This window comes from Canis lupus, chromosome 27 (assembly GCF_011100685.1).
Source record: "Canis lupus familiaris isolate Mischka breed German Shepherd chromosome 27, alternate assembly UU_Cfam_GSD_1.0, whole genome shotgun sequence".
Taxonomy (NCBI): domain Eukaryota; kingdom Metazoa; phylum Chordata; class Mammalia; order Carnivora; family Canidae; genus Canis; species Canis lupus.
In genome coordinates, this window is record NC_049248.1 from 21,033,845 (window position 1) to 21,058,148 (window position 24,304).

Sequence of the window (24,304 nt, forward strand, 5' to 3'; positions counted from 1 at the left end):
GAACTTGCAACCCCACGATCAAGAGTCATATGCTCCACTGACTGAGCCAGCCATGTACTCCTGAAGTTTAAAAACTTTTAAAACTGGTCCATAAAGTCCAAGCTTAGAAACTACTAACTTATTTTAAATTCAGCATTCACATAGAAATTGGAATAATGAATAACCTTTGCGAGAGTGCTGATAATACTGACTCCATCTTTGGCCCTCCATCTCGTTGGAGTTTGCTCAATGACCTCCCTTGGGCTACACATTCCAGGCCCCTTAGGGATTGATATATATACCTCAGAAATGCCCGCCAAGTCCAGAATGGGGGAGGCTTGTTTGGTCTCCCACGAATCTGTTAGAGAAAGTCTTTCCCCTTCCTGCACAGGTGGTGCCACAAGAGCTAATTAAAGGTTAGCTGTCAATTAGGTGTATGTGAACCCTTTGATCTCACTACAGGGCTCTTATGTGTATCCCCTTGCTCTATAAAAGCAGAGGACTAAGGTCTGGATTTTGCAGAGAATAGCTATGCAGCTGCCCTGGATCATCCTCCTCTTGATCCCCTGACTTAATTTATCCTGAATAAAGCTGTAAACTGTATGGAGTCACCTCCTTCATGTTCTAGCCTCAGAGTAACTTCTGTTTGGTGAATATTTTGTCTCTCCCCCACCTTCTATAACTAATTAGTTATCACTATTTCATAGATAAGACTATTGAGGCTTGGGAATGGTTAAGTAACTTGCCTCAAATAAGTTAATCAGTGATATAACCTGCACTGAAACAAGTTTATGACAATCACCATATTTTTAACACTACATTAGAATGGTGGAAATATGTTGCTTATACATTTGTTCAAAGCCATGGAATGTACATCACCAAGAGTGAATCTGATGTACACTATGGACTTTGGGTGATAATGACATGCCAATGTTGTTTCATAGATTGTAACGAACGTACCATTCTGATGAATGATGTTGAAACCACCATGTGTGGGGGCAAGTGGTATATGGGAAATCACTGTACCTTCCTCTCAATTTTATTGTAAACCTAAAATTGCTCTAAAAAATGTCTTTAAAAATAAAAGGGTAATCATATTCTCAAGACAATAACAAAATCATGGCATATGCGGTGACAAAGAGTGTGCTATTTGAAAGGATGAATATAGATAGAATTTAGGGCCTTTTATGACGGGTGAAGAATTATTTGAAATATTGACTGAAATCTTTCAGAAGTCACTAAAGAAAGAGTCCCGGAAATAGAAGCACACTACGGTAGGTAATTTTATTTGTTCAAGGCTCATATTGCAAGCATTAAACCAAGCATGGGCTTTGATTCTGTGAGCCCAGATTCACATATTTAGGAAGATAAAAGCAAACTGTGATCCATGTATATGGATGAAAAACTAAAGGCTCACAGTTAATTACATCATGGTTTTAAATTTCTACAGCCTAGAAGCCAGAAGTCACAGATCTTTTAGGTCTTTCTGGATATCCCACAAGGTATCTGCACTTTTCTTGAGCTGGGCAACCTCATCATCCTTCAGCTTCTGATTGATCACACTGGTTAAGCCCCGAGCGTTCAGGATACACGGAAGACTCAGGAAGACTTCGTTCTCAATACCATACATACCCTGCCAGAACAAGAGAAACAATTAGATTAAGAAATGAAATTATAGGGGCGCCTGAATGGCTCAGCTGATTAAGCATCTGCCTTTGGCTCAGGTCATGATCCCAGGATCCCCACATTGGGCTCCCTGCTCAGTGGGAAGTCTGCTTCTCCCTCTGCCTCTCCCAATGCTCATGTTGTCTTTCTCTAATAAATAAATTAAATCTAAAAAAAAAAAAAAAAAGTGAAATCATAGATAAGAATGACCAGATTCCATGTTTAAACAGAAAGAAATGTAGGAAATATGGTAAGAACAAACTCGTTCTTTAATTTTCAACACTTATAGGCCCATATTTTCCAAATACTTACATTTTGAATTCGATTTTATATGCAGAATATACAAAAACACATTATAATAAGCTAGACATTTATAAGAAAGTAACACTTTTTTATTGAACTTATTGATACATCTCTGCCTGGATATACTTTAATAAAACTTAATATCTAAGTCTTCAAATTAAATTGCATTCCAATGTGTTTCTTAATGGGCTGCTTTTTATGAAATCCTAAATTTTAAAAAATTCTTTTGTTTAGGAGAGAATTTCAGGTGGTAGCTATCCAAGAGGTCCAGAATAAATGTTGGAAGCCACTCAAAAGCAAGATCTTTGCAACATCCAAGAACTGCCAGAAAAATAGCATAATTTCCAAAACACAGAATTTACCAGTTTATATAAAGCAGTAAATTTATTCAGAGTCAATTTAACCATGCAACTAACTGGATTATTTAATTATATCAAACAAGTTACTTTAATACATTTTTCATGCCTTTTTAGAAAAGTTTATTTTTCTAATCTCTGCACTCAATGTGGGGCTCAAGCTCATGACCCTGAGATCAGAGTCACATGTTCTTCCACTTAGGCCAGCCAAGCACTGCTATTTTCTAAACTTTTAGTTCAAAATTTTTGTATACACACCAAAGCAGAGATCAATAAATTCCAAATATGTACTCCAAGACCCAGCAATTATCCAATTTTTTCCATACTTATTTTTTAAAATTTTGTTATAGTGCTTGAAAAAACAAAACCAAATACACCTGACACCACATTTTACCACCAAATACTTCTATATTGTTCTCTTTTGCATGTTTTTTAAAAATCTACTGCATTTTCCCCTTATATTTCCTCCCCTGACTTATGGAAAATGAGTTATCTTATATAATGTTTTAATACAATCTTAATTTTATTGAAAAATAACCAATTTCTATTTCAGTGTTTCATAGCTTTTTCTTTTAAATATTTTATTTGAGAGAAAGAACACAAGCAGGGGGACGGGCAGAGGAAAAGGGACAAGCAGCCTCCCTGATTGAGTGAGGAACCTGACTGGGGCTTGATCCCAGGACCCTGAGATCATGACCTGAGCTGAAGGTAGATGCTTAACCTAGAGTCACCCAGGCACCGGTTTCCTGGTTGTTAAACTGAACTAAATTTACTAAGGTATCAAGTACTATATCAAGGACAATCTATACTTTAATACCCCAACTTGAAATAAAACTAATACTTATTTATATGATACATATTTTGAAAATGTGTTAAAAAAGATTCAGAGTGAATATTTAATTTGCCACCGTATACAAGAGAGAAAAGAGAGAAGTTTTCACAAAACTTTGAGATTCAGAAAAAAGTAGACTGAGACCACCTTGTCCTTCTTTAAATCTAATCACAGAATAGAATACCGGAAATTATATTTGTAACAGTTTATCTTACCTTCACCATTGTTGACACTGGATGAATCCTGGAGAGATTTTTCAACATGGATTCAATGAGATCAGCCACACTTAATCCAATAGCCCAGTTGGTATATCCTTTTAGCTTGATGACTTCATAGGCACTAAGAAAAAAAATCATAAAAGAGCTCACTGAAATCAGACTCAATAGTTATTAAAACTGGACTCTTTGTGTTGGCTGCTGCTCCCTTATTAAGCTGTGTAATCTTCAGTAAACCTTTCTTATCTCAGTGTCCTCTCCTATAAAGTGAGGACATCTATTTTATAAGTTTGTTAAATAAATTAACATATATTTAAAACATTTACAGTTGGAAATACTACCTAGTGGGCTCTACATGAATGCTATGATGAACTTAAATAGATTATTGAGGGGCCTCTGGGTGGTGCAGTAGGTTGAGTCTAACTCTTGGTTTCAGCTCAGGTTATGATTAGGTCTTGAGATCAAGCCCTGCCGTCAGGCTCTGAGCTCATCGAGGAGTCTGCTGGGGTTCTCTCTCTCTCTCTCTCTGCCCCTCTCAGTGCTCACTCTTTCTCTCTAAAATAAATAAATAAATCTTTAAAAAAATAGATTATATGCATAAATATTTATAAAAGCTACAGTGGTAGAAACATACTTTTTTCCAACCAATCTTCATATTCATAATACATGAGTATTTCCAAAATTACTAATGAAATCAGGAAACAATGAAAATAAAAAGATGTTCACATTCTAAGGACAAAATATACCTTGATTTTGAGGTCCTACTTACTACTGTCACCTAAATTACGATGACCAACTAATCTAACAGCAGAGTGAAGATGATCTACCTTGCCTGACAATGTTCTGTACATAAATTTTACACCTTGAAATCCACAAAGCCCTTGGTCCTTAAGAGGTAGCAGGAGTAACCAAAATTAGAATGTAGGAAATTGGGATTTAATGCTATCAATGACTAGAAGACCTTAGGCAAGTTACATTACCTGGGGAGACCTAGTTTTCTCATTTTAAAGCAAAGGGATTAAGTTAACAAAATGCTAAGAACCCTCTCACATTTTTAAACAATCTTATCTCTATGCACGGGTCAAATTCCAGAAAAAAATAAATACATTTAAACTAAGCAAAACAATTCCATGTTTGAGAAATTTTTTTTTAACAATTCTCTGCAAATAATAGCCGATGTTTACTGAATACTCAGCAGCATTATGTCTGTGTTTTTACTAAATTTTCGTAATAATTCTATTACCATATGACTTCAGAAGGGACAAAACTGAGATTCAACTTTATGGCTTCTGTAATACCAGTGTCATAGTTTGAATTCAAGTCCATATTCTTTACTCATTCCACAATGATACCTTATTTTATATGCATTAAGGTCATAAGGAGAGGAGTTTAAAAACAGTTTTAAAAAAAGTACAAAAGAGTTTAAAGAAGGAAAAAGAAAAAAAGAGAGATATCTTTAGTTGGGTGCGGAGAGGTAAATATAGCACAGCTTTAACACTTTTAGCAATCTATCAGTAAGTACTTATTTTAGGTAATTATGAAACTAATAGTGTCCAGGTTCTATGCAAGTCAACCCTATTCATCAGTAAGAGGCAATCTGAAAGCCCTTCTCACTTGTTAATTCCATATTTTGCTCCTGTTCCCTATACAAACAGATTTCTCCAGAAAAATATCTGGTTACCCTAGGGGGACTCGTATGGTAGGTTTGACCAGTCAAGTTCGTCTTATCTGTTGAAGTAGACAACAGCTGCATGTTTACTATATTAAGAGTTTATCTGAGTGGGTGGCCATCATGGAAATCACTGATAATTTTATCTAGATAAAATTAATAGCAGTAATATCCATAATAGCCAAACTATGGAAAAAGCCCAGATGTCCATCAACAGATGAATGGATAAAGATGTGGTGTGTGCACGCGCGCGCGCGCACACACACACACACACACACAGAGGAATATTACACATTCATTCAAAAAGAATGAAATCTTGCCATTTGCAATAATGTGACTGGACCTAGAGTGTATTATGCTAGGCAAAATAAGTTAATCAGAGAAACACAATTATCATAAATTGAGTGGAATTTAAGGAATAAAGCAGAGGATCATAGGGGAAGAGAGGAAAAAATAAAACAAGATGAAATCAGAGAAGGAGACAAACCATTAGAGACTCTTAATCATAAGAAACAAACTGAAGGTCACTGGAGGGAAGGGGGATGGGGAGATGGGGTAACTGGATGATGGACATTAAGGAAGGCACAGGATGAAATGAGCATTGGGTGTTACGTAAGACTGATGAATCACTAACCTCTACCTCTGAAACCACTAATACATTTTATGCTAATTAACTGAATTGAAATAAAATTTAGAAAAAAATTAATCATCTTAAGCCTCCTTCTACTTACCTTTCAACCACCATCTTATGCACTTCCTTCCAATTTTCACTGTCGTTGTCTGTTCCCATTTCTGGATTCAGTTCCTGAAGAGAAACACCTGCCACATTCACTCCACTCCACACAGCCACTGGAGAAAGAGGATAAACATTTCATATTTCTGACACTACTTTAAAAAATCTTTTATTCTCTTAGTTCAGATTTTACCTCTGAGGCAAGTTACTGAATACCTGCTGGAACTGCTCCAAAGACAACTGACCCAGTCTACTCCCCTAAAGGCTGGCATGTACTTTCAAAATAGCCACACATCTGACATTTTAACTTTCAACCATTTTGGTGCAAAACAGAACTGTTGTGTCATACTTACAAAGAATATGAAATTCTTTGCCTCCCTCTGGGCTTGTTGAAATCACAAGGGTTTCTAGTTCACGACTACCCTAAAATTTGAGCAATCTTTAACTCCACTCCTACTCATTTTCCTTATATAAATCCCTTTTTTCTGGAGTGAAGTAAAAAAAAAAAAAAAAAAAAAAAAAAGATAAAATCTAAAATCCAAATATACTCCAGTCATCTCTTTTCATGCCCCAAGTCCAATCTATCTCTCAAAAGAAACTCCAGGTAACCACAGTGAATTTTTCTGGTCTTAACTGAATCAAATGTCTCCTTCTAAGAATGGCCCCAGAGGCACACCGAAGGTGTTCTCTATCACCAACTGTATCTTTTGGAGGGCTCCATGTATCAGAATACCCTTATCCATTATTCTTAACACCTTTTACCCAGCCAAAAGTATATATTGAAAATGTAGATGTACAAAAATGAATAAGGATATGTTCTGTGCTGTGGCTAAATTTAGAAATTACTGGAAGAAACAGGCAAAGGAAACTAAAGCAATGAGATGGGCTATCACAGAGGTATGAAGATAAATTACAATCCATTTACTTGAGGAGCAAAGGGATATCAGAAAGGGCTACAAAAAATGGCATTTGCAGGATCCCTGGGTGGCTCAGCAGTTTAGCGCCCAAGGCGTGATCCTAGAGTCCCGGGAGTCCCGGGATCGAGTCCTACATCAGGTTTCCTGCATGGAGCTTGCTTCTTCCCTCTGCCTGTGTCTCTGCTTCTCTCTCTCTCTCTCTGTCTCTCATGAATAAATATATAATTTTTTTTAAATGGCATTTGCATTGGACCTTGAAAAATAAGTAGAGCTCCTTGGAGACCTTTGGAAGAGAGCACTGTAAACTCAAGAAATAGGAGCAGAAGCATGGGGTCAAGTCCAGTATAGCTGAAACTGGCTACCAAGGGCAAAGCTGCCCATGGCCAAATAAGATCCACTTTTAATCCACAACTTTTGTGAATTCAGGCTAATAGTTGAGAAAACTATGGAATATGGGTACTCTCATGGCTTTTGATGAAACTGAAATCTACATAATCATGTCAGGGTTGAGTATGGTTTAATTTTCTTTCATTTCATGTACATAATACAGGTCAATGTGGAAATAGGAAAAAAGATGTTTTGGAAAAAAAATGACACAGTGATGAGTAAATAGTAGCCTAGATAGGAGTCAGAAGACATGATTCTAGGGACATCTGGGTGGCTCAGTGGTTGAGTGCCTGCCTTTAGCTCAGGTTGTAATCCCCAGGGTCCTGGGATCAAGTCCCACATCTGGCTCCCCACCGGGAGCCTGCTTCTTCCTCTGCCTATGTCTCTGTGTCTCTCATGAATCAATAAATAAAATCTTAAAAAAAAAAAAAAGAAGAAGACATGATTCTAGTTGTAGTTGTGCCACTAATTAGCTAAAGGATTTTTTCTTAAGATTTATTTATTTATTTATGAGAGAGAGAGAGAGAGAGAGAGAGAGGCAGAGACACAGGCAGAGGGAGAAGCAGGCTCCATGCAGGGAGCCTGACGTGGGACTCAATCCCAGGACTCCAGGATCGCTCCCTGGGCCAAAGGCAGGCGCTAAACTGCTGAGCCACCCAGGGATCCCCAGCTAAAGGATTTTTAACAAGCCATTAGCCATTATGACTGCTTTGTCTCATTTCTTCTTTCATTATGATGCAAGCCTTAAACTAGAGAACACATAATATTACTTCCAGATCTGTGGTTCTAATCACTGTACAATTTTAATAACTAGCGTTGGCTGAACTTCCACTGCATACTGCACACTGTGACGGTTTTTTATATATAAGACATAGATTCAAACAAATCCTTGGATATTAGGAATTCTTGAATGAAGTGGAACAATGTGCCAAAAAAAAGAAAAATAGCATCATTATATAAACAAGAACAAATGCAATAGTTTTAAGACCAAATTCTTTTAACATAGAAAACTCTTTACTAAAACCACATTACACACTCTCACTGAATTCAAAAAAATATTTACACCTAAACCTTTTTAGGGGGAAACAGCTCCTTGAATATAGGACAGATATGAATTTAATAGAATAAAGCTTATTGTTAACATTAAAATGGATAGTTTTACACATTGGCCTATTCAATGTATTTTGGTTTAACAAACAGGCTTAAGAGTTACATAACCAGAATTGTTCATAAGTGTTATTACATAAAATTGTTTGGAAAAGAAATATTAATTTATTTTTTAAAATGTCTTTAAAGTTTATTTTTTTAGTAATCTCTACGTGCAAACTCATGACCAAGAGGCTCATGCTCTTCTGAATGAGCCAGTCAGGCTCACCATTAAACAGAAATATTAACTTAAATAAATGATATTTTAACTGTTTTTCTTCTTTCTTTAAGAAAATATTTATTTATTTATTTATTTATTTATTTATTTATTTATTTATTTATTTGAGTGAGTGAGCACGTGCACATGGGTAAGGAGGTGCAAAGGGAGAGGACAAGTAAGACTCCATGCTGAACACAGACCCTGACATGGGGCTCAATCTCACAACCCTGAGATCATGACCTGAGCCAAAATCAAGAGTTGGATGTTTAACCAACTCTTAAACCAACACCTGAACCACCTAGGTACCCCTTAACTATTTCAAAACAAAGCATTACAAAAGAAATCAAAATATAACATAACTTTAATGTTGGTCTTTTTACAATGATTGATTTATGCCCAACAATTCTATTTAAATTCCTAAAGAAGATATTTGAGATATTTACCAAATGGCCTCTTAGTACTTAAGTGATTGATAGTTATTATTAATGCTTTAGTAAAAATCAGATTTCATTTACTTTTATCTTTTTTTTAAAAGTAGTCTCCACACCCAATATGGGGCTTTAACTCACAACCCTGAGATCAAAAGTCAGATACTCTACCAACTAAGCCAGTTAGTCAGGTGCCCCCATATCAGGTTTCATTTAAAGCAAGATTTATTTTACACTATAGAATAGTGGATACTGGTTACGTAAAAGCTTTTGTTACCCAATTTATTTCTCCTTCAATAAACATCATGGGTATAATACCTCCATCCACTGAAAGGAACTAGAAGCAGGGACATACCAGGAGCATGAGCACACCTATGTCCAGATCTCGGTTCCTAAACGCCATTCCTCTTAGAAGTAAACAGGACTCATTGGAGAAAGAGATGCGTCCAGTGCAGAGAAATGGGAAATATAACACCAACATGGTGCACTTTATTGTCCTAGAGATAAGGAAGGGCTCAAGAAACTCTGGGACATGTCAAAAGGACCCAGGTGCCAGTCTGAAGAGCCTATTACTTGACAAATCTGGGACAATGTCTGTGTTACAATTATAGTGGAAGAAGATTTGTTGAATAAAATAAAAATCTGAGTCCACATATAAATAAATGAACACATAAATGGTGAACAGAAAGCTCTCTTTTACAGTGGAACTCAATAAATATTCAGAAATGATTGAATATTGTGTCTGACAACTATCACAGTAGGAATTTGTTTGAGAATTATCGATAGATCCTAAACATAGCAGGCAAAAAACTGATGAAGAATGTATACATATTTACCTAGTTACTATCAAGGTATTTTCCCACAAATTGCTTATTTGTAATGTGAAGTATGTGAATACAAAAATTAAATTAAAAAACAAAACATTCAGAATGACAAAAATAACACCGTAAGTACACATCAGAATATTAAGGTTTTTTTTCTTTACCACTTGAGTCACCATGTTCTCCCAAAATCCATCCATGGCAGCTGCTGGGATGAATGCCAAGTTTTTCAGCCATAAGATAGCGAAATCTAGCAGAATCCAGATTACACCCACTTCCAATCACACGGTGCTTGGGTAGTCCACTTAGTTTCCAGGTAACATATGTAAGAATATCCACTAAAACATTTAGAAATAATACATGTGAGTAAATCAAAACTGATTTCAACTGCTATGGCAATTAGCAGGTGTCCTAGCTTCTTCCTCCCCAACTTGTCCAGTCTGAGATGTGAATACAGCCAGAAAGACATAAACACTGTGACTTTACATAGTTAAGAAATAATGCATGTAAGAGACCCTATGGTTACATAAGTTTCTCGATTTTAATGTTCCATGACGGTAGGGGCTATCATCATAACCCAAAAGCCACGGGTTATTAAATTACTAATCCTGGGCACGAGATACCATTCAGGAAGAAACTGTGATAATACAAGGGGATTTATATTTTGTTGTATTTAATGAAAGGACCTCTATGATAGAACCTTTATTCTGGTGTGGCACAGCCCTGAGACTTCACAGAATAAAACTTGCTGGTCTAGACAGGATCACATCACTCTTAGGCTATAACCGTCAAAAGGAGAAAACATGCACTCAGGGAATGCAAGAGGTTAATCTTGCAATCTCCACCTCCACACAAATATACACATTAGTCAAGATATTTTAAGGTCATTTTGGACTGGGGATTATAAAGCTCTTCCTTGGCAACTTTGATTCAGTGGGAGTGACTTCCTGGAGAGTTGAGACTTTGAAGCTATACCTGGAAAGTTGTATAATGAGTTAATGTCTGCCTTAGGCAGGGGATACAGCAACTTCATATGTGCCAGCTATTTGTCACTCTTATTCCAAGTCTATTTGCCACTATGTATTTACACGAAGTTTCATATAAAAGATTTAACTATTCAGTAACCCCCAATCCAAGACTGCAGAAAATAATACTGAAAGAATCTCTGTCCTTGCTGGCTCCCAATTCTCAATATTCCACAAACTGTAAGGATCCCCCTGCTTCTTACTCACAATCTTCCTCTATGTCCAGCATCTGGAGACAATCAGTTTTATCAATGTATCTACTATGTTCACCAATAAATAGTATGTTTGGTGGCAAATTATAGACAAAAGAAGTATGAAATAGAGAATGAATTCTGACTGTTTAGGTTAAATAAGTGCAATGCTTTCGAACCAGAAGTTTTAATGTTTATTCTGCAAATGTTGATTTAGCAACAAAAGCAACTTTTAAGCTCTAACATTTGGCATTAGCATGTTATTTGTCCATCGATACAGTCTATTTCTATCTTTCAAACTGGACTGATTAATGGCTTTTAAAACTAGTTTCAAATTCAATGCCACTAGAATACACATTTTTGGCCAACAGAAGGTCAAATTTGCTAAAATGTTTCTTACAAATTAAAGCTACGTTTAAATGTTTCATTACACACCCCAGGATAATCTTCCTAGAAAATTTTAAAAAGCTTCTAGGCTCTACAACAAAGTGATGAAACAAACAGATGCAACTGTTTTATATATAACTCTTCTCACATTTTTAAACATTTGGCCCAGGACTCAGCCATTTGTTTTGCAAACACCATTCTTTCGCAGCCAATAACAAGACACAAGAGTTGCTTCTGCTACTAAATCTTAGGACAGATTCTTTAAAAGCCAAACAACAGAAATAAAATAAAACCCAAAACATTTAACTTAACAGGGGTGAACCTTAAGACATTCTTGTTAATTAAATACCTGGGTTGGAAACCACAATTATGATACAATCAGGACTGTACTTGACTATCTGAGGAATAATGAATTTGAAGACATTAACATTCCTTTGCACCAGATTGAGGCGGCTCTCTCCCTCCTGCTGGCGGACTCCTGCAGTCACCACCACAATCTTAGAATTGGCAGTCACAGAGTAATCTAGGAGAGGGAGAAAAAAAGTACTTTAAATACAACTCTTCATCAAAACATATCATATATGGTATGCTCCAGAAACCTAAACATCCATAAGCTTTTAGAACTTATATAAGCATTACATACTGTAAGAATTACATAGGCAAGAATTCTGTATTATAAGGTTTTGAAGTGTGACGCTCTTCTCAAAAGAAATGACATCTTCCTTTCTGAGTCACAGAGAAATAATCCAACCATAAAACTGACTCAGAGAATAGACCAAGGAAATAAAGGCCCTAAATTATGTTTCTGGCTAACAAATTCAAAATGCTATTGACTTTTGATGGCTACTAATTTGATAAAACATAAACCATGAGTCCCAAGTTCAACAGGCAGCCCTCCAACAGAAAAAGAGAATTAAGGACACTTGTAGACTTGTAATGTTAATCCAACCCATGAAAGGGAAGGAGGGCAAAGAAGCATTTGCTCTTGGCCAGAAACTCATTTTTAATACTCAATATTTTAAGGAAGCCTGTTTACTTTCAGCAGTTGAGTTTCTCTGGCGAATATTTTTTTTTCCCCTTCAAGAAAGTATGTCACTTCCCAAAATATAGATATTATGACCTGATGTGATCATCAGATATAATAGCTACAGATGAGTCACATAATAAACTAGTGCTGGGGCACATGGGTAGTTCAGTGGTTGAGCGTCTGCCTTTGGCTCAGGTTGTGATCCCGGAGTTCTGGGATCAAGTCCCACATCTGGGTCTCTGCAGGGAGTCTGCCTGTCCCTCTGCCTATGTCTCTGCCTCTCTCTGTCTTTCATAAATAAATAAATAAAATCTTAAGAAATAACAATTAAAAAAATAAACAATATTGCTATGTGACTTTTGATAGTTATTAATACCTTTTATCAGTTTCTTCCCCATAACACGAAGGTACTAAGACCTACCTCTCACACCTTTCTTGTGAAAATGAGGTAAAATGTGACATTCAAAAATTTCATAGTACACAGAATGCTAATAACTCAATAATAGCCAGCAGTAGTCATAGCAGAAATTATTCTGACGTTCACATTTCTAGCTTTAGACACAGCCCTGCTATCATGGTTATCACTGCATAAATGTGCTAATCTAGAACAGACAGCTAGAACATGAATTTTTTTTTGGTTTCTTCAAAGCACTCAAATTACTTTGTACAAATATTTTTTGGGGGTCTAAAACACTCTTGTTCTCAGATACACGTAATCAAACATTAGGATATAATTTCCTAAAATGTCATGTGTCAAATGTATGGAAATCATCTGGGAAGTTTACAGAGGCGATACTTGTTTGTCCTCGAGGATGAACTGGATAGAGAAGGAAAGAAAAACCACCAATACTAGATTCACCAGGATGGAAGACTAATTTTATAGAGTGAGGGCATCTATGATTAGATCACTTTAGGCATGAAATGTAACTACCTTTATCTGCCACAATTTTAGGTGTCTGTAGAAATAAGCTCCCATGCTGTAGATCCATCATTTCTCCTTTGAGTTTATCTTCTAAAACATCCACAAGGGCAAGTTCATCAGCCAGAGACTAGAAATATAAGAACAAGGGTTAGTACTCTAAGCCACTCTAAGGCACCCCGGCTCACAATCCAGCAAAGAACCTTTATTTATTTATTTTTTTAAAGTAGGCTCTAAGCTGAGTGTGGAGCCCAACACAGGGCTCGAACACATGACCCTAAAATCAGGACCCCGTGTTGAGACCAAGAGTCAGTCACTCAACCGATTGAGCCCCTCTGGTGCCCCCCAACAACAAAGACCCTTTAAATGGATAAGCACCAAGTGTTAAAAACCCTGAGAATTTTATCATGGAGTTAGGTGTGCTCTTTAAACAACTGCATGAGAAAGTCTTGAATGAACTATTAATATTAAACACATTGATTTTTCTAAATTTTATCTTCTAGTACTCAACTAGGATTTAATTATCACGATACTTAACATGCTACAAATCACTTTAAGAATATGTAAGACAACGATTCCTCATGAAACCAACAGTTCAATAGTGTTCTCAGGATATACAAGCCTTTCCATTAATGAGGGGTGGTGAAGACTCACCCAGACTCAGAATCAACCTTGGGCAGTGTCCATCCCTGAAATCACCTCCAGTTTGGAGGGTTTTTCAGAAGGCAGATTTGATTTAAACCATCAATAGTTTGACCACATAGTAGGCTCTAAAGCCCAGTTTGAAGTCTGAACTCAGGTTGGATAGAACCAACTTGAATGTCTTGATGGGCAAAGGGGTATCCTATGGATGGCAGGGTCTGGGATTTGCAGATTCTTCTGTGTCATCCCAAACTTCTCCAGTTTTCTATTCCAGTTGTCACCCTGTGCCACTCATTCAAAATACAAGTCTAAATCTCAAATATACTACTTAATCTTGATCTAGACTCATAATTCTACATATTCTATAAAATGTTCTGTATATAAAATGTTTTATTCATATGTCCTCTATATCTCTACAGAAAGAGTGGGAGAAAACAAAGCCTTGGGTTCACCCTTTATCAGTCATGTAGAGTACTTTCTTAAGCACACACTTGATCTCTCCTTGTAAAAATAAGGGGAGGGGAGGTTGTCGGTCTAGATGCAGCCAAAAATCCTTTCGGCTCTGAAATTCCATTATCTTATGGAAACTCGTAATTTGCAAAATGTACAAAACATAGTTATCCCTCTTGTTGAAATATCATTAGTCTTTGCCTTTACTGTTTTTAAGGCTATTGGCAAAATAATTAGCTTAATATAACATATCAATATGGAAATCCACTTAAAAATGAGGATGCCTCTCCTAAGGATGGCATGATCAGTCATATCAGAGAGGAGTATTGATGGGGAAAGGGTAGGTAACTGGGTTCAGAAGGCACTTGCAAGGAAAAGGTAGAGTAGTAGAGGGTGGAACAGGAGGTGTCTGGAAGGCACTGACCAGCAGAAGATGAAGCCAGTAAAAAAATCTGACCTACTTTAATTTGCCAGCCAAGGCAAGTCCTGCTCCTTGTAGGAGCCATGGGATGAGCACTGTCTAGTCCCTAGAATCCCAGTGGCTCGCTAGTCTTAAGAAGTGAGTGATAACAGGCTTGCCTTTGAGTTCCTGAGACTCTAGCCTCCAAATGTGCATTTACCTCCAAGCAACAGATTTACTTGCAAACTTTTGCAATGACCATTTTGCAAGTTGGGGATTACTTAGCCACGGTTTTCTCATTTCTTTGTATATCCACTATTGGCACTTGTTTTCACAAGTTTTCTTTTAAAACAGGTTTTGATGCTTTTTAAATGGTTTTGTCCCTCTGCAGCCTCTGACAAGAACACACAAACCTGTATTTGTCTTTTTTAAACCCTCAATTAGGACACTATAACTTAATTATAGCCATCCCATCCCATCAAGGTACCGAGCAATAGGAATATCACTTTTATTTTAGTAACATAACATCTGTGTCCCTAAAGTCAGCATGGCAAAACAATTTCAGGCTTACGTGGAAAAGGATGTCACAGGATCTCAGATCCTGTCTTTTGTTTCAGCCAGTGGGTGTGGAGAATTGGCTGAGAAGTGCGTCCTCAGCTGGTAGAGAAGGAAGAGATCCAACACTTGGGGAAAAAAAAACAAAAACTGTCGCACTGAATTTAGCTGCATCTGCACGACTGAATATCCTCCAAATGCGGAGGTAGGCAACACAGAAGATGTGTGCCTAAGTGTCAGCACTGTTGTTTGACTGAAATAAATCTCCTTCTGTAGTTCCTACGCAGGTATCCCCCGCTATCCTAAAGTAGAATGTTCCTATCAAATCTTTTGTAAGCAGAAATGGCATAGAGCAGAAGCAGCAATTACCATTAATTTATGTGGGAAATTTCTGAGAATTCTCAGATTCCAAAATAACCTCTCCTACTTCGGTTTATCTGATACCTTAAGACACATCTTGCTAACAGATGCACAAAATAAACCGGAGGCAAAGCACAGATGTTCATGCAGTTCAAAGCTCCTGAGACGCTGAAAGTATATAGCTATTTCCTGGGGAAGTCATCTGGTGGGGCCACTCTCACTGCTTGGGGTGTGTGCTGCCTCTGTGATAAAATAAACTCTGACTGCTTTTTTGCTTTTTACCTTTTCACGGTAAAAGGGAAAATTCTCTTGGGATTTCGTTTGATTAGAGAAAATAGCTACTAATGAGGGTCTTCCGTAAAAGCAAAGTGAACGAACTTTCAAAAAGCAGGGAATACCTGTATTGTAAAGCCTGTGAATCCACTTACACTGTAAATATACTTAAAATAGTTTGAAACCGCAAAGCTTAATTGCAAAAGCAGGAAGGACAAGGTTGGGTAGAAGGCAAGGACATCGCTGTTGAATGTGACCACTTGTTTAACATACAACAAAATATCTTTTAATCTGAAGTCCCACGTGGACCAGACATGGCCCTATTTGCCCCATGACTCTCTTAGCCAATAAGTTACTGCCACCAATGCTATAGTATCTGATCACTGCATTTTTATATCCAAGTGTTTATTCTGCATGAAATTTTATGGGAGGAAAAAGTGTAACTTTTTCCAAATATTGAACTAAACGGACAAGCACCTTTTGTTTAGTAATTTATGGAATGCCACTTCTATCATATTATTAGATACTATTCACTTCTATCATATTATTAAATACTATTTGGGCCTTTTTCTGGGCTTTTAGTTCATTTTATTAATCTAACTATTCTTGTACAAATACCAAATTTTATTATGTCCTACTTTCAAGCCAAGTCCAGCACTGCTAAAACTACTTGACAATAGGTCTGTAATTACACTGCTCCTAAAAGACTGACGCTGTGCCTGTAACCACAAGAACAAGGTTAGCTGACATAAGTGAGGATAGATACTCAAAGAAAGCTGGACTTAGTTTATGATAACCTCTCACGAAAGCTCTGTAAGCCCCTGACAACATGATGAGGTTGATATTTAGAGCCCCCTCTTGACAGCTAAAATGCAGAGCCTGTGATGGGTAGTAGGGTAGGAGTCCTACTTAGCAATAGAAATCATGATAAAGGAAAAGCTACGATCAAAATTTGACAAAAATAAGTTATTAGGAATAGCAGAAGCATTTATGTAATACATACTTATTAGTAATTATTCTACTAATTAGGAACAAATTCAGCCAAGTCTCTTCTCTCATGGAATGTTCTAGAAAAAGAGGAGTTAAGCAAACAATTTAAGATCATTTCTGATAGTGGCCGTACTATATAAAGACCATAGGCAGGGCAATGTTAATGTTCCTGGGAAAGAAGTTTACTTGGACAGTCAGGGGCTGCCTGCCTACAAAGTTATGATATGAAGAAATCATAGGAAGAAATCAACTCTGATGGCCTAGGGTAGCACTTCACAGGTGAAAGAAAATGTAAGGAAAAGGGTTTTAAGCAGAAATGAGCTAGGTATTTTGGAGAAGTAGGGGAGATGGCACATGATAAAGTCAGAGATGGTAAAGGTGCTGAAAGTATGTAAATAGAGCCCCCTGGGGTTGTGCACTCCACCACCTTGCTCTGAGACAGGCAGGGAGACATTTCTGAAGTCCTGGATTTTGATGTACATGCCATCTATGTGTCCTATGAAACTACTGGAATGTTTAAGTACAGGAGCTATAGTTTTTATCAAAGCTCACTATGTTTCATACGAAGACAATGAGGTTGGGGAGCCTGGGCATGAGAAACAAAAGATAATTTTTTTTTGTAGTGATGGCATACCCTACTAGGGGCCTCAGTTGCCTTCTCAGACCTGGCAAAGGTGTGGGCCTCCTCAACCTACCTCTGATGCCCCAGGTTGGCACATTTCCCGGGCAGAAAGCAATGTGTACTCCCTATAAAGCATACCAGTCCAATGATGGACTCCAAGACCGGATAAGGACCTTACTATCTCTGTGATCTTCACCAAGTGGCTTATTAACCTTTCTAGGCTGTTTCTTTCCAACAGCAATACATAGATGACAATACCTCGCCAATTTTTGGGAAGGAGTAAATGAAGTAATATATAAACACCTCCTTCCTCTATTAAACTAGTAGGGTTTATAATCCCCAAATATTAATAAGGAATAATTCTGAAACACTTTAATCCTCATCCATTAAAATAAGATTTGAACATTTTTAATTAGTAAGATGGTCTTTGAGCAAGGCAGACAATCCCTCAAAGCATCTAAATTGGAAGATTCCTACTGTGTTAGCAGCAGGGTCTGTTCTCTCCAGCACTTGAATTGGGCCAAAGTATTACATAACTGTAGGCACAGTCACAAGTTTATTTACCGAAGACAATTTTAAGTTCACAGTAAAAATCACAGAAGTATTCTTTATAGCATCACAATAGCTTAGATGTAGTTTCCTGAAAAGTCTAAATTTTGAGATTTGCAGGAGAAAAGAAATATCTCTAGCTAGTGTGTCACTAAAACCTTGATGTTTTTAACTGCCTAAAGACTATCTTAGAATAAAAAGAAACTGGAGTCACTATAATTAAAGAGTTCAGAGCCTGGGTTCATAATACAGCTCTACTGGGGTGCTTTGCTAGCTGGGGTGATAGAGCATGCAATTCTGATCTCGGGGTAGAGAGTTCGAGCCCCATGTTGGGGGCAGAGTTTATTTTAAAAAATAAAATTAAATATCAAAAAATAAAATACAATTCTACTACCTCAGCTGTGTGACTGGAGGCAGGCTGCTCAATATTTTTCTTTTTTTTTTAAAGATTTTATTTATTTATTCATGAGAGACACAGAGAGAGAGGCATAGGAAGAAGCAGGCTCCAGGTGGGGAGCCCTACGTGGGACTCGATCCAGGGACTCCAGGATCATGCCCTGGGCTGAAGGCAGCACTAAACCACTGAGCCACCCGGGCTGCCCTGCTCAATCTCTTTACACCCCAGCTGCCTCATCTGAAAACAGGATATGAACACTTCCCATTCTGAGGTTGCTGTTTAAAATGAAGGGTTTTATTAAAACACTTCCACTATGGTATACATTCAATAAATGCTTTAAAAGAAACGTCAGCTGGAATATTTTTCATTTTAATTGACATGAACAGTGGACACTAAATTGTGATTCCCTATGATCTGGGAAGCAGCTACTACAAATAAGCCCCTGGTCAATACTAGCTAGAAAAAAAAAATGCAAAAGAGTAAAACCTTCATTGTTGATATCATAGTTGATTTCTCTGATAGCTTTTTCTCAGTCAAGACCTTAAAATTAGTTCCTTGAGAATTCAAACTTGCAAACAGAAACCTGCTTGGCGAGGTGTTATTTGGGCAGCCTTCAGACATGACACAAAGGAACAGTGTACTCTACTGAAGGCAGAGCAGCGATTTTTTTTTTGAGGGGGGAGGGTCCTACATTTAAAGCAGCCTAAGGAATCAATTCAGTGAGGTAAATGAGAAAGGGCTCTTTGGGTGCCTGGGTGGCTCAGCTGGTTAAGCATCTGCCTTAGGCTCAGGTCATGATCCCAGGGTTCTGGGACGAAGCCCCACATGGATTGAGGGGTGGGGGTGTCCCCACTCTGTGGGGAGGCTGCTTTTCCCTCTGCCCCTCCCCCTTGCTTGTGATCTCTCTCTCTCAATCAAGCCCTGGGGTGGCACTAAACCACTGAGCCATCCAGGCTGCCCAAATAAATAAAATCCAAGAAAACAAAAACAGAAACAAAACAAAAAAAGGGGCCTCTTTCCTCTAAAATCCTTGGAGACTAAAAAAAAAAAACTACAGCTTGACCTACATGGGGCGTACATAGTAGTCAAGCCAGAAGCCTGTGGAGGTATACCAGGAGAAAAGTCTGCAGGAGTGGAAGGTGCTAACAGCGTGACATCAGTGTTAAATCTCCTGATGCTGAGAACTGCTGATTATATGAGAATTTATTTCCGATTAGGGAATGTACTCTGAAGGACTCAGAAGTCATTTCCACCACTTCGCAAAGCCCTTGTGCAAGTTACTTATTAATGATAGAGGGTAAAAGGACCTTTACAATGGAGAAATCATGCACCTATCACTTCAACCTAGGGCGTCTTGGGCACCTACTGATATTAAGACAAAGTTGAACATCTCATGCCTCCTGATGTGATCCCATCACCTAGTCATAACCCTACCCAAAAATTTAACCTGAACCTAATTACAAGGAAACATCAAACCAACATCAATTGAGGGACATTCTACATAACTGACTTGCACTCTACAAAAATATCAATGATGTGAGACACAAAGAAAGCTCAGTAATAGTTCCAGATTAAAGAACAAAAGAGATACGACAAGTATATAAAATATGATTTTGGACTGAGGTGGAAACAGATATAAAAAGCTATTAAGCAAAAAATAAATAAATAAATAAATAAATAATAAATAAATAAATGCTATTAAACAGCGGGGAAAATTTTAACTCTAGGTACTATACATTAGAGGATAGTATTATATCAATGTTAACTTCCCCGAGTGCAGCAATTCTATTGTGGTCATGTAGGGAGAGCATACTCTGTAAACACATGCTCTCATATTTAAAGGTGAAGTGTCATGATGTCTATAACTTATTTAAAATTGTTCAGGAAAAACAAAATATTTTAAAGACAATAAAATCCTGAAGTGCCTACAGAGATTGTACACATAAACTGAAATTATCTAACATGTATGGTGTTCTTGAAATATACCTTTCCCAGAATGCTGATGGCACATGCCATACCAACTTGTCCAACACCCACTACAGTGATCTTATTGTTTGGGATTGCAGCCTCTTCTTCTGCAACTGGTGCAATCAGTTTTTCCTTAAGAGTTGCCATTGTGCCCTGCAAGAAAAGAATCAAAACATTATACATACACCCACACATAAAACCCAAATGGGAATAATCCACAGAATGCTACTGTTGCAATTTTGAACTACAGCAGTTAAAAATGAGCCTAATGATATTCTCCAACACAAATATATTTTAAAGAACGATGTAACCCACTTAATGGAGAAATCAATTAAACAAAAAACTTCTATGAAGTCATTAGAATTTGGGATACTGTGCTAGTATTTAACAAGTCGTAACAATTTTGTCTTGTGGCTCTTCATTTATTGGCTGAAAGACATGAATATTTACATTTAGAATAGCTCACTTGTTTCCATTCCCCTCATGAAGAATTTATATGTAACAACACAAACTAAATTAGGGCCCTGGACTAACCCATATGTAAGCTTGGTCTAAAAGAGTTAATAGCCAGTTATGAGTATAATTTCTACTACTAATGGTATTATCACTCTTTGAAGATAGGGACCGGTTCTTCTACTTTGAGTCTCATTTAAAACCTGTCAGTGTACTGGACATATCACATATACTTCATAAATACAGTGGCATGAAAATAGTGATAAATGTTTATGCAAAATCTTCAGAAATATGACTCTAAATTCCGTTTAGTGTACCTTGGAACTAACTGGAAGGTGGGCACCCACTTAATACATTTTCCTTTCAAGGAGTCACGTTAGGAGAATATCAGCCTTTGAATCAGTTTCTTTCCAGCCATTAAAAAAAAAGAAAAGAAAAGAAAAGAAAAGAAAAGAAAAGAAAAGAAAAGAAAAGAAAAGAAAAAAGAAAAGAAAGGAAAAGAGAAAAGAAAACCTGTCGGAAAACATTCCATATAGTAACACCAAATTTATCTGTACCATCAGATAATCAAGTACATTTTCTGGATAACTAAAATGTCAAAAGTTACTGAATTGTAAAAGAAACTTCACAATTCCATGGCAACTTAGTACACAAAATACACTGCCGGGCCTTCTTAAACAGAGAGGCAGGTCATACTTAAACCCTTTCTTCACATTTAAGTATCATTTATAATTGTAACTCATTATTATTTCAGTTTCCTGTTTACTTTTTATGCTAGACTCTCACATCCACAGCCACTGTACCTACGCTGCTTTCCAGTCTCCTTTTTGTTTCTCATCTGCAATGGACTAAGTAACAAAAGTTAACTAGTTTAGAAACTGTGTATGTTAAGAGTTCAGAAGGCTCTAAATTGGAATAAATTACTTGAATTTGGACACAACTATGTAATAACTATTTTGTTCCATACCTATTTTTCCGCCAAAAAATATTGCCTCCCTCCATCTGTAGGAACTAAATTTAGAGATTATTTCGCAGAGCACATCTGCAGTTTTCTCACGGAGGCTAAGAAAAAAATAGGCAGCCTGGTGCAACTGCCTCTACGAATGGCTTGACACAGAAATTCAAACACGTCCTGCATTCTGAGCAGAATCAGAAGACTGCCCCTTCTCTTGCTGAACAGAGAGATACAAACTGTGTATTTTTTCTCCATTAAGTTTATTTTCGTCGGCTGGTTTAAGATCCTTATATATAGAATCCAGTAAGCAAAACCCAGAAATGGTCGCTATATACAGACTGGTTGTTCAGACACACCTTCTAAATTAATTTTGAAAACTTCAGAAACCACAGTTAGAGGCTCAAGCCAGTACATTATTTTCTTTCAGATCCTGCCGGAGAAAAGTATTTAAAAAACTTTTTTTTTCTCCTTAATAGGAGTTATAAGACATTAGAAGAAAATGTTTTCTATTATTATATATGCAGGACTGTGCCAAGATCTTAGTGCTTAGCTGCAGGGAAAAAGAATGGTAAACAGGGTGAAAACCTCTGATTCTCGGTCCTTTCCATCCCCCGCAGGTCCAGCGCCCCCGCCTGGGGGGAGAGAGGAGATCCCTCCCCGCCCGCCCCGCGGATGTAAATCCTTAGAAGTGAGCCAATGAACCGGTGTCTTAAATTCAAAAACAAAGACTCTTTTTGCAGACTATCCTTCAATTTTAACTTTCTTCTTAAAAAGATTATTTATTCATGAGAGACACAGAGAGAGAGGCAGAGACACAGGCAGAGGGAGAAGCAGGCTCCCTGCGGGGAGCCGGATGCGGGACTCGATCCCTGCACCCCGGGATCACCACCTGTGCCAAGGGCAGACAGACGCCCAACCACTGAGCCACCCCGGTGCCCTGATTCTAACGTTTTAGAAAGCCAGGTTTTGCCATCGAATTCCTCGACTTTGCCATCGAATTCCTCTGGCTCTCGCTCCCCCGGCCGCTCCCTGCAGGCCCCGGCCGCAGCTTGCCCAGCCCGCCGCCCACAGGCCACCCCGCGCCGGGAGCAGCAGGTCACGAGGGAGGACAGCAACCTCAGGTCGCCCAGGAGAAGGTCCCCAGGGGCAATCCCGGGCCTTCCTCACTCTCAACACCCAAAGCTGGCCAAGTACACAAAGCTCCCGAGGCATCAGGAGGAGAGGCCAGAGGGGAACCGGCCTGCGTCTCCACGAAGGCCTTCTGCATCCCAGCAAACCGGGCAAACCCGGAGGGCCGGGCAGGACCCGCGCATCATCCTCTGCCCGCACCCGCCCAAGCAGGGGCTCGCGTCCCCGACCCGGGTAGTGGATCCCACCGCCCAGGCTCGGGGTCAGCCAGCTGTCACGTGCTCCTCGGCTCGCCCCTAGTTCCTCCAGCACGTGCGCGGGGTCCGGCCCGCAGGCCCGGGGAGTGGGGGAGGGGGGATGCGGCCTCCGGAAAAGGATCGAGGGCATGCAGCACCCGGGTTTTAGCTGCCAACGCCCCAAGTCCCTCCCGGATACAGCACAGGCCGGAGGCGGGCTCTGGGGCGGCGAGGTCACGGCCTCGGGCTCCCCCGCGGAGGGCACGGCCTGCAGCCCCACAGCCTGGCGGCGAGTCCGGGCCCGAGTCCGGATGCTCCGCGCTAAAGGCCCCAGAGAGCACAAGCCCTGCAGGGCCCTTTCCCGCGGGCTGCTACGCAAGGGCCCCCCCGCACCTCCCACCCCGGGGCCCGTGAGCCCGGATCCGGGGTCCCGGGGGGCACCTACCCGAGACCAGCGGCTGTAAGGGTCGCGCGAAGGAGACCAGGTTAGCAGCGCGCGTCTCCGCCGGCGCAGGATCCGCAAGGAGGGAGGAGGAGGCGGGGCCCGCCCGCCCGCAGCCTATTGTGATTGGAAACCGGATCGCCGGATCGCCGCCCACCCCTCCCCTCGGCTCGCTCAATCCCCTTCAAGGACGAGGGCTCGAGTGCACACGCGCTCTCCCTCCCCCTGGAGGAGGTCACCTTCCGAAGGCAAAGCTGCAGCCTCCCAGCTTAGACTCTTCAACCCAGAGGTCCCATTATCTCTAACACTTTGCCCATCTTTGTTCTGGACCCTCACGCTCTCGTTTGCATACATTTAATCCAAATAGAAAGACAATTTTATTTTGCCCATTCTGGGTCAATTTAAGAGGACCCCTGTTCTTAGGCAAGGTGTTGGTGGCAATGTTACCCTGGAATAGTACTGGAGCTTCTGGGTGTTTTGAAAAATAAAACTGATTTTTCAATGTTCACGCTCTTGGTTGTAAAGTTCATTTGGTACAGCAGTAACTACCCTCCCCCCGCTCCCCCCCCCCAACACATACCCTAACTGAGCAATACTCATTGGTTTCCTTCTAGCTGTCTGGCAAGATCAGTGAGGAGCAGTGCCTACCTTCTGAAGTTCCTCT

At 39.1% G+C, this 24,304-nt stretch overlaps 1 protein-coding gene across 1 annotated transcript; it reads right to left on the reverse strand.

The window, feature by feature from the left end:
* Positions 1–1,238: 1,238 nt before the first annotated feature.
* LDHB (lactate dehydrogenase B) lies at positions 1,239–23,722 on the reverse strand. The gene is given in 8 exon segments (NM_001252164.1): positions 1,239–1,612; positions 3,351–3,474; positions 5,751–5,868; positions 9,836–10,009; positions 11,624–11,797; positions 13,233–13,350; positions 20,445–20,579; positions 23,644–23,722. Coding segments are annotated over 7 exon segments (1,005 nt in total). The 5' UTR covers positions 20,574–20,579; positions 23,644–23,722; the 3' UTR covers positions 1,239–1,444.
* Between the last annotated feature and the right edge of the window lie 582 nt (positions 23,723–24,304).